We start from the raw sequence: 12161 nt of genomic DNA, 5'->3' as shown, positions 1-12161 counted from the left end.
TTGGGTTGGGCTCCAGTAATTAGAGCTGCTGATACAAATAGCAGCGTGTGGGTTTGGCCGTTGTGAAAGATTATCTGATCGCAGTTCTTCAGGATCGTGCCTTGCTGTTTTCCGGACTTTGTTGATTTTTCACGTCTTTGAAACCAAAGCAGAGCAAAGTGTGTGTGTCTCACTTCATTGGAAGAAGGGCTGTGACGTTTCTTCACAGTTGCTAGCTAAGTACTTAAGGACTGATTAAGGGAATTGTACAGCCTACAAGGTTGTTTTGGGACGAGTGCTCTTTGCAATACAAAAAGGGTGCTTTGTTTTCTTTTGAATTTTGCGATAAAGACGATTGTTCTGAATTTTCAAACATGTGTGTGTCTGAAATTTGTACCCTTGAATTTTTGGGAGGCTCATACCAGAGAGCCCGGTAGAACAATAGGAATATATGTACAGTGATACCTTGTCTTACAAACTTAATTGGTTCCGGGACGAGGTTCTTAAGGTGAAAAGTTTGTAAGACGAAACAATGTTTCCCATAGGAATCAATGGAAAAGCGATTAATGCGTGCAAGCCCAAAATTCACCCCTTTTGCAAGCTGAAGCGTCTGTTTTCGCACTGCTGGGATTTCCCTGAGGCTCCCCTCCATGGGAAATCCCACCTCCAGACTTCTGTGTTTTTGCGATGCTGCAATTTCACTGAGGCTCTCCTCGCTGGGAAACCCCACCTCCAGATTTCTGTTGCCAGCGAAGTGCCCATTTTTGCGCTGCTGGGATTCCCCTGCTGGGATTCCCCTGCAGCATCACAAAAACACGGAAGTCCGGAGGTGGGGTTTCCCATGGAGGGGAGCCTAAGGAGAATCCCAGCAGCACAAAAACGGGTGCTTCGGTGGCAACAGAAGTCTGGAGGTGGGGCATCCCAGCAGTGGCGGTGGGTTTGTAAGATGAAAATAGTTTGTAAGAAGAGGCAAAAAAATCTTAAACCCCAGATTTGTATCTCGAAAAGTTTGTATGACGAGGCGTTTGTAAGACGAGGTATCACTGTATTCCTAAAAGCCACTAGTTTCATTACAGCATTTTAATACTGAAATGTTCCCTATGTGGACACTTCACTTAAGCCCCATATATATATTTGCCAAACCACAATGCAGAATGAGTTCTAGTATTACAAAAGAAGTGCAAGAACTTCTCTTTTTTTGGATTTCTGTTTTCCTGCGCCCTTCCAAAGTACATCAAGTCGGAGTGATTACATTTCATTTATGAGGTAAAAATAGTATACAGAGATTTTTGGGAAAACACTGTTGAAGACCAATAAATAATTTCAGTGTCATTTCACAAATGCCATTGTACAAATTGGTTCCTCATCCAAAATGGAAATGTGAGAAATAGGATAAGAATAGAAATGTGAGAATAGAATAGGATAGAAAGGGACAAAATTATATTCATTATAATGCAACGGGATATGTATTTTTGTTTTCTGCAGCTGCCACAGTAAGGCACTATTCCTAATTCCTAAAACTGGCTACAAAGGATTGCCCCAGTAATAAGGTAGAGCTATTTCCAGGATCTCTTTTGGCTTAGAAGAATACCTGGCAAAAATGTATTTACTCAAGTTGTCAGAATTTATATCTTTCAATTGTAAGCGCAAAATATCCAAATCCTAACAGATTAATAGCAAATCCCAAATAAAACCAAAGAAAAATACTTGATGCTGTTTTATGTTCTAAAATATGGAAGGTCACTCTGGGTCACAGCTAAAAATTTGGAGGCAAAACACAGTAATTCAGCACTGATTTTTTTCATTGAAAGAAATAAAGTATGTATACTCTGCTAGGTTCATCACACACTTCCATTAACCACCCACCCCCAAATTAAATTTCATCTTTGCATTTCACTGACACACCCTCTGTAGTTCTCAGAAATCAGGGTTTTTTAATATAGCCACCAGCTGCAAAAGATTGCTTGGATCAAAGCTCAAATTTCAAAGAAAATGTCTGACAAATCTTGATCAGACTAGTCCTGGTAAGAAATATATATATATATATACAGTCAAACAATACAAAATATTGTGCAGTGTGGAAAATAATATGTGATGGGATGCCAGCTAGGGAATGAGAAAAACAAGAAGCATTAATTAAAACATAAATCTCATTTAATTTATATAAGTTAAGCCCCAACGCTTGAATTCTTCATGTATTTTATTTCTTAAATAATTAAATCTGCTTTTTTCAACATGATTTTTTAGTGTCAGAGATGGCTAATGCTCCATAAAGGAGCAATGTGATGTCTACGCACCATGGTGGTGCAATAGTTAGAGTGCAGTGCCGCAGGCTACTTCTGCTGACCACCGGCTGATTGCAATTTGCAATTCAAATCTTATCAGGCTTAAGGCTGACTGAGCCTTCCATCCTTCTGAGATTGGTAAATTGAGGATCCAAATTGTTGGAGGCAATATGCTGACCCTGTAAAGAACTTAGAGAAGGCTGTGAAGCACTGTAAAATGGTATATAAGTCTAAGTGCTATTGCTATGCTTCTAAAAGAACAAAGATTTCATTCATTAATACTTTATCTCAATTTCAGATTACATGAACGATTATTATTATCAAACATTTTATTAGTTCTCTGTGTAAATAAGGAAATGATGGAACTGTTAAGGTATGGATTGATGGCACAGCTCTAAATAGTTCTAGATTTAGATCTATATCACAATACAGACAAGGCTAATTTGAGAACATCCATTTAAATATTTTATAGCAAGTGGCAGCATCTGGCTGATTTTTGTTTGAATTTGGAAGCTAAATAGACTAGCTCGGGGAATTCTGGTAACTGAAATGAACACATATCTCATAGAAGTTCTACACAAAAGTCACTGAAATTGAGAAACACTTATCCAGAGAATACTTAATTTGCTAATTTATTTTATATACTGTACTACTAAATCAGCATGTGTTCCCAGTGTTTACAACTATGAACAATGAAGGGTTAAGACTTTAGTCTTAACCATTGTCTGAAAATCAGTAATGATGGTGATGATCTAATTTTAGGGTTGAAGCTACTCCACAGGTGTGGGCCACCATAGAAAATCATCACTTCTGACCACTATTCCACTAAGCTTGCATGAACTATGGATTTGAAGTACATCCCAGAGAGGCCATGGGTTGATTTTATGTGAAAAAGATAGTCCTGTAATTAGGCTAATCTGAAATAACGGTTTCCTGATTGTGTTACTGATTGCTGTATTTCTTTATGATTGTAACTATATTAACCTTTCCTTTAAATAATGTTCATTCCCCAGAGGAGATGGGCAGCTGGATATATGAATTGAATGAATGAATGAATATGATTTAGAATGGAATGGCTATTTGTCTGCTTTAGTTTGTTTTGTGTACTATGGCTCTTCAGAAAAGCTAGTTGTAGACCACAGACTATGCCCCCAAATATTTACAAAGCTATTAATTCAAAGAGCTATTCTATCTCAAGTCTAGGTCAGAGTTATTTGCAATGCTAATTATCATATACAATTATCATATACATCATAATAATTATGGACTGCACCAGAGATACCCTATCAAAAGATGGGTGGCCGATAAATTAGATTAATAAACAGAAAGACAAAACTCTTTTAGAAAGAAGGGCTGACTCAAAATCTGGATGCTGAACATTATGTTCTACTCTGAGCTATGATTATCTCAAAATAAAGTGTCTGAGATGAAAATATTTTAAGCAGCTGCAAATTTACAGAAAACTGAGATCCACACAGTCTATGTTTTGTATCTTTTGCAAACTCATAAAGAAAAGAGCATTACTTTTTAGAGTTTCTACCTGGTAGTTCATTTGATTAACAGATGTTAATATCATTAAAAATTATTTTGGGTTCATTATAACCATAATATTGGTACTGCGGAACATGTGTTTTGCTATGGGAAGAATAATATATTGGCAGTATAGCTAGCTGCAAATGAAATCAACATGTCCAATGACTCTAATCTAGATTTTAGTTTCCTTAGAAGCTTTACTGAAACCATATTTTAATCTCATCCACAGAATGGGAATAATTTAATATGAAATGAAGCTCATATTTTTTCAATGATGGGCTCACATGGAATAAATCCAAATTTTAGGGTGTTATTTTTTCATGATTTCTTGTTGGTACAACTGAAATCTGGAGGAATCTTTATCCAAATAACTCTCACTGAAAAACAATCATGATTCAATTTGAATGAAAATGTTTTCCCCCCAATAATTTTATTAAAAATTACATTAGAAAGATAAAAGTAATTATACGTAATACAGAAAAACTACACACAAAAAAGATTCACACTCAATTTGAATCTTTCCTTTAATATTTAATATTTGTATTTCCATTTCTGTTTAAAGATAACCCCCCCCAATTTATTTATTTCCAAATAGTCCCTTTAAAAAAAAACCCCTGGAAATACCAATTCATTATTTTAACCTTGATCAAATAAACCAATTTTGTAATCTTTCTTCTTCTTTCTTCAAATGATCTCTAAATTCATTTTTGAAATGTTTGAAATAAACCTGGAAGTTGAAATACAAGAATTATTACATAACTCACATATAGAGAAAATAAGAAAAAGGATCTGGTAAGTCTTAAAAAGGAGACATAAAATCCAGGGCAAGCATTACTAGAAATCTTGAGGAAGTATTCAAATAGAGAGGAGGTAGAGCCTTCCATTTTATTTTAGTCTGAGGCAGAAACGTGTGCTCAGAACATAGTAATCTGGATGAAAAGTAGGAGGAAACTGGCATTTAGCAAGAACAATATGTTAATAGAGATCATGACGATAAAATGCAGAGGAAGGATTATTCGAAGAGTTCTTAGAAGCTACAAAGATGCCATTATTGTGAAAGAAATCCCATTGCTGATTATGTAAGATTAAAATATAGGTAGGAATGGTACTGTGCATTTATGCGTATTTTGGATAACTCTTCCAAGAATATTTTTTTCCATTGAAACCAAAGCAAATTTAAATCATAACATGCCCAACAGCATTCACATAATGCAAAGTGAATCAATATAGCCAAAACGTTCAAATATTTGTATTCAACCAAGCCACTAGAATATTTCTAAATTATTCCCGTGGGAGCGAAGGCTTCAGGGAATGTGACATTTATATAAAGATGACATCACTACTAAAAGCCTGGCATCCATTGACAGAATTATCTGAGCTTCTACCCACTTTTGAAAATGCCAGAAGTCAGACATACACAATTACTGTATATAAGCTGGCCTTTTAACAAAAAATGTAACAACTCAAATGCAGTGAATGAAAAATTAGCAGCAAAATACTACTGATCTGGAAAATTGACAAAGGTCACAATGCAGTTTTGTAGCCCTGCTACATTGATCTAGAGTGAAGGTGGTGGGGAGGAAACTATACTACTTTCAGTCTGTTCTACAGCGTAGAAGTTTCTTTCCATTACCTGAATGGTAAAAGTGAAAGAAAATTTCAATGCAAATCTGCATCTTGAATAGAGGCTGCTTTATTCTATTTCAGTGATTGATAATAAAGATATTTTTATACACATACTGTCTACACTGCTTATAATAGTATTTTTTAAAAGTTAGAGATTGTACTTATCACTTATTGTTAATGTGGATCCAGTAAACCTCTCTAGTTTTTGACTTAATGGAAATGAAATGCATTAGATTTGAATGTGGGTATGTATGATTTGAACTGTAGACATGGGATTAATGTGTTCTTAATGGCATTATAACATGCCATATTTTGCGTTTGTTCCAAAGCCTCTTCCATGATTAGATAATCTTCCTTTTCAGCCACTTCAGACAGTGAGTCCAACTGGGTAGACTCCTTAAGTAGTCACACCGCAGGCCTTTAAAAGAAGGGACTTAAAAAGAGCCAGATTATAGAGGCCCTTGAACTCCTGTCTATCTGAGAACTCAATGTTACAGTCAGATAGATGCCCCTCCTTCAGCAGTTCCTCTTCTGAAAGGGAGGATTTATCCTGCTTGGACTGGATGGTGGTGTTGGGATGTTGATAAGGGGCCTCCCTGGGGGAACCCAAAAATCTCTCGTGGCCCCTAAGGCCTGCCCCTGGCACAGGAGCAGATGAGCCTGTTGGAGACCCTGGGAAACCTCCATCCTTACTGCCTAGATGATCCACTGCCTGAGGAAGGAGGGACCTCCTGCTCTAGAGACACCCCCTCCCCGATGAAGTCCTGTGACCATCGGAATGAAAGATGCCTCCGGAGCTCACCTATGTACCCCCAAAGTTGCTCCCTTTTCTATGAGAGAGCCCTGAAGCTGAGCCACCAGCTAGGTGGATGCGTTCACTTGAGTGGAAACCTGGTCGCTTCCTGTAGAGGGAGATCAGGATCTGGCAAGTAGAGTGCAAAGGTCCATGTGCTGCTATGTAGGCCCAGCCTGATGAGGTTGCCTGGTTTGGCCGAGGGTTGAACAGATGACAGACCCTATTCTTTGGCTGCTTTCTTGGCGTGGTCTCTGGCACTGTCTTGCAGCCTTTTCATCTGCCCTGTATGCCTTCTTTTTTGCTTTGGTCTTCACTTTTATTTTGGTAGTAGCAGCCATTAAGCTGGCTGATCATGGTTTGGTCGAAGCCTTGCCAGCTCTGCCAGAAGACTGAGGAAACCAAGTGTCCTCTCTAAGCAATTTGGTCCTGCGCTGGAGTTTTCAATTGTGGACAGAAGATGATGGGCAGACATGCTATCAAACACCACTGCTGGCTCAGCATCTTAAACTCCCAGGGCTTATTGCAGCTTATGACCTTGATACAGAGAGAGTAACCAGAGTGGATGGTTATGAGCATTGGCCCCATTGCAAAAGACAGACAGTCTTATGGATATTGCCGCTGCCGCAGTGATAAGGAACAGAGGAACATGAACAAGGGGGTGACCCTAGGCTCTTTCTATAAAGTCACTGTAGGCCCAATGAGATGAGAGGGAAAGAATTCAAAATGGCCACCAGGACAATGGAGCCAGTGATTGGGCTCAGATGGCAACCCCCTCCAAGTTTGATCCATAGGGAAAACCACGGGGGGAAAGTGGCATCAGGGTCCACATAAAGATAGTGCATGGTCCCTTTATTCAGTCTTGCGATCAAGCCAAGGCAATCCCATGGGAAAAACTGAGGGAAGTTGGCAGATGAGGTTTGGCACCAAAACCAACTGACAAAGATGGTCGCTCCTCAAGGCTACCAACTGCCCAGGGTAGGGAGCCAAGGGAAACTTGGCCAGACTCTCACCAGAGTTCACTAAGACAGTAAAAAACAAAAGCCTATAAGCATGATAGATAGATAGATAGATAGATAGATAGATAGATAGATAGATAGATAGATAGATAGATAAATAAGACCAGTACAATCAGGCAAGAAGATCTCAGGCACCAGAGGCTTGAAATGTAAAATTACCCCTTTTTTTCTGATCAATGGATCGATTCAAAATGGCTGACCGCCACCTCAAAGCTGCAATTTGCATCTGCAGAGAGCCAAGGAGGCATGGCTGGACTACCAGCATTGAAGCCTGGTCAGCGGGGTCCAATGAGGCTATCCCTGAGCCCAGAACTAGCCTCCTCCTTGTCCAATGACCAAAGCAGTGAGGGCAGCTGCTCTCCGCTCTATCTGCCACCATGGAGAGCACCACCAAACAGCTGATCGAGTTTCTAACAGCTTTATCCAATGTATTAGAATCTAGCTAATCCTCACTAAATAGCAGATAGTTTTCTTCACAATAAACAATTCTAACCAAACAAGCTAAGGGGAAATCTCTAGAGCATCTTCAGAGCTAGGACTGAGTTGAAGAACTGGACCATTAGAAAAGAGGAGGTCCTAAATGTTACAACCTAGTCATAGAGCTGGAGGACTAGAGCTACCCATAACAGTAGATGCAAGATTATTGTGCTTGTTTATTGTTTACTGGATAATAATATATAATCTATATCAATACTTGATAAGATATTATGATATATGTATTGATGTTTGTGTGGAGCGTGTAAACAATTAAAAAACATTTGCAAAAAACCAAACAAAAAATAGTTGTCCAAAAGAATGCAAAGTAAATGATAGCAGAAAATAAGAGCAAAAGAAATAGTAAAATATTTACCTCCAAGAATGTGGTTCAAAACCAGCACATTTTTCTCTGCATTTCGAACAAGGCACACCTCTTCCTGATGGTTGATGGGTAATTGAGACCTAAAGAGAAGAATATTTTGTTAAATCTATTTTTATTCAATTAATATATAACATTAAAAACATAATGAGAAAAAGCAGCTGTAACAGATCCAGTGAAGAGGCAGTTTAACTCAACATAGTTAATCAGAGGTATACAAACTGTTGCTACTAGGCCATACACATCCCTTAGTCTTATTTCAAAATTCTCTGTAAATGATGAATTCAAACCCTTTGCAAAGACTATATTCTCCTTCCGTGAAACCTACTGGGTAAGTCTGGACAACAATTTTTGCTGCTTTGGCTGCTTAATGGTAACTTGAGCACCACTTTATCTTTACACTTTTTAATTCCTTAACCATGGTGGATAGAATGTCTATACGTATGCATGATGTCTGAACCCAAGGAGATACGATTATTGATGAATATGAACCATGATCTGACAAAATCGGATCTCCACTGGAGAAGGGCGGCTTATAAATTTAAGTAAGGTAAGTAAGTAAGTAAGTAAGTAAGTAAGTAAGTAAGTAAGTAAGTAAGTAAGTAAATAAATAAATAAATTTATTTTAAAATTTCAGTTACTCTTAGTTAGAAATGGGGATTGTTGTGGATTTGCATACTCTGTTTATCCATAAAGCCATCAACTGTGGTTAAAGAGAGACAGCTTCATGTGGATTTACCCTTTCCATCACCCTTTCCAAGTAGAACTTTTACTATGAGATACTCAATAGACTTTCCATTCTTCAGTAAGAAAATGTCTTTCTTAATGGGCCATATATATTCTGAGCACACAGAAGGATTTATTAAAATGTAGCAAAAACTAAACAGCTGCTTTGGGTCAAGAGTAGATACATTTTAGGCTTTCTGGGTTTACATTATCTTGCATCTTAAACCCAAAATTAACATGTTCCAGATGCAAGAATCATCCTATACCTTTATAAAGGTTTTGAAAAAAGTTTAGACTAAGGGATGTTGTACTAGTAACTGAATTAATTCTCTCTCTATTGTTTATTCTTGTATATGCCAAAAAGATATATATCTTTACCTGAAATATCATTTGAATGAAACAAATGTATGAATGTAGCTGTAGAACAAAATTTCTTGAAATTCATGGAAAATATCCATGAATCTAAATCTACTAAATGTTCACCTCCTCCTTTAATTATTCTCATAAATTATATCTGAAAATAGCAAAAACATGGGATATGCTCGAGCTTACAGTACTATTCCATACATTTTATAAAATTGCATCTGGAAAAAAGCAGACAGAGAGCTCAAAAGTCGAAGGTTAAATGTCCTATCAATGGTTATGGAATGTTTTCATTTTTAATGTTTGAAACAGGTGATTGAAAATCCAAAATCCACTCCATTATTTATATTACTTTGAGTTATAAAAGTAGTAATGTTTAGATTTCGAAACAGATCCACAAGTGTTCATTGAGAAATATCAAGTGTTCACATCCACTCCCTGATTGCCAATTGTTTAACATGTCCTAAACATTAGTTTTATAGCACTGTTCCATTTTTTGTTGATGGGATGATAGGTGATTTGTCCTATAAAGAAATCAATAAAAGCAATTTGAGTTGAAATTAATTTTAACTTGTTGAAGAACAGAGGCTGCTTTGAGTTTACCTCGCCCAAGTGTTTTGACTATTGTCTCTAAATTGGAAGGCATTCTTGCCTTTGATCATTTTCTGCAGATTAAATATGACAATGGAGTCAAAGAAAGGCAAAAATGTATGGGAAGAGCCAAAAGTTAAGCTGTACCAAAAGGAAACACTGTAGAGAAAAGGATAACATGGAAAGATCCCATAATCATCAGTCTTTTCATCACCTTATTCCCTAGCCCAAGGAATTTTTGTAGGGCCAAAAATTTAAAGATTAAATCTTCAGATATGGCAAGTAACTCTGCTTGTTCAAGATCTAACCAGAAAGGTGCCAGTTTAATGGGGGGTTTTCCCTATAGTTTTTGCTGTATCTATTCTTTTTTTAAAGAAAACCAGCAAAATAAGTATTATGCATTTATATTTCTGTAGAGATTGCCAATATATATACCAGTCAGCATGCATACTCAAAACCCACCCACCCCAATTCGGATATTACAAAAGCTCATTGTGATGGAGACTCAGCCAATGTCCACAATTCCAAGGGAGATTATTTTCTGCATGGCTTTTGAATCTTTTCCCCCCAATATTTTTATTGAATTTTCCTTTTAAAAAACTAGATGACTGAATCTTAATGGCATATGGTTCTAAATAGCTTGTATATCATCACTCTTCGGACCTTTCACTTTGCGCTCAAATGATGCAGTCCAGGATTTACAAATAAATGGTTTTGCATATAGAGCTAAACCAAGGCTTATTTAACAACAGTTTGTCACTGGTAGCCTAATTCATCCATTGTGGCTTAGCATAACACGGTTTACTGTATTTTTCTGAATATAAGACGCACTGGAGTATAAGACGCATTTTAGTTTTTGGAGAAGGAAATAGGGGGGAAAAATCTACCGACCAGGTATTTATCTGTCTAGTGACTTTAGTCTGGTCAGCTTCGAGACATTATTTTATCTCCTAGTTAGAGCTGAAAAAAATCTTTTTCGGAGAGAGTAGCAATGAAAACAAGCCTGGAAAGACTTAGGGCTGGAAAAAAGAGGGAGTAGCAATGAAAAAATCCTGTAATAATAATAATAATAATAATAATAATAATAATAATAATAATAATAATAAAATAATTTATTGGATTTGTATGCCGCCCCACTCCGTAGACTCGGAAAGATGGTCGGCACCTCATTGGAATTGGGAAAAAAGCTTCGAGAAAGCTACATTTGGAATATAAGACACACCCAAATTTTCAGCCTCTTTTAGGAGGTATAAAGGCGTGTCTTATTCATTCATTCATTCATTCATTCATTCAATTTTTATGCTGCCCTTCTCCTTAGACTCAGGGCGGCTTACAACATGTTAGCAATAGCACTTTTTTAACAGAGCCAGCCTATTGCCCCCACAATCCGGATCCTCATTTTACCCACCTCGGAAGGATGGAAGGCTGAGTCAACCTTGAGCCGGTGATGAGATTTGAACTGCTGACCTTCAGATCTACAGTCAGCTTCAGTGACCTGCAGTACTGCACTCTACCTGCTGTGCCACCCCGGCTCATGCTCCAAAAAATATGGTATGTACTTTTGATGAAGCACAAAAAAAGAGCAAATGCAGTAATCTAGTTGCAGATGCAAGTTGGCATTATTCAAGACAATACTCTGATAACATTAGGAGGACAGGCCTTAACATCTGTAGAACAATTCAACTATCTTGGTAGAAGCATCTATCAAGCATCTAACTTGGATACAGATGGGGGAATAGAAGCAGATGTGAAATGCTGAATAGGCAAAGCAATTGCTGTCTTACAACCTAAAAACCCCCATTAATCTTAAATGGAAGGATGCAGCGATTGTAGCTGCGGACTGACAATTATGGAGTATGCTTGTAGCCCAATGTGCTTAGCACAGGATATAATAAATAATATAGTTTGGTGACACTTGGGCAGAAGAACAGAGCTGAATGGAATTCTCATTACTGTATGAACTTTAGCTGAATGTTCTCTTATTTTTAATTTCCCATCATTACATAAAAATCAAGTGTCCACAGGAATGTTAATAAACACAAAGTTCAGTGTAAGTGTCAATCTAGTAATCATGTTCCTTTCCAAGGATTTGGTCAGGAAATTCCTCCTCATTTTAAACTAGACATGTCCTGATCACAAGAGCTTATTAGATTGTGGAGGAGCTTCCTGGAGTCATGGGTGCATCACCATTGCAGGTTTTCACACAAAGTGAGGAAAACTATTTGTCTGGCATAGGTTGAAATTCCTGGCCTGGATAGGGAGTTGGACTAGAAGATTTCTAAGGTCCCTTCCAACATTATGATTCTGTGTTTTCCTGCTTACAATGAATAATCCTAAACATTTGTCACATCATTGATAAATATTGGGTAAACTAAAGATCAAACCTATTT

General features: G+C 37.4%; 1 protein-coding gene across 1 annotated transcript in view; it reads right to left on the bottom strand.

Annotated features, from left to right (window-relative positions):
• The window catches only part of LMCD1 (LIM and cysteine rich domains 1), an 85157-nt gene that overhangs the window by 34000 nt on the left and 38996 nt on the right, over positions 1-12161 (bottom strand). The window contains exon 2 of the mRNA XM_070738274.1: positions 8086-8174. Within this exon, the coding sequence (XP_070594375.1) occupies positions 8086-8174 (89 nt within the window). The remainder of the gene's footprint in view (positions 1-8085; positions 8175-12161) is intronic.

The sequence above is a fragment of the Erythrolamprus reginae genome, chromosome 2 (genome assembly GCF_031021105.1).
Source record: "Erythrolamprus reginae isolate rEryReg1 chromosome 2, rEryReg1.hap1, whole genome shotgun sequence".
Taxonomy (NCBI): Eukaryota; Metazoa; Chordata; class Lepidosauria; order Squamata; family Dipsadidae; genus Erythrolamprus; species Erythrolamprus reginae.
Note: the sequence above shows the minus strand (reverse complement) of the source record. Positions and strands in the feature narration are given on the sequence as shown.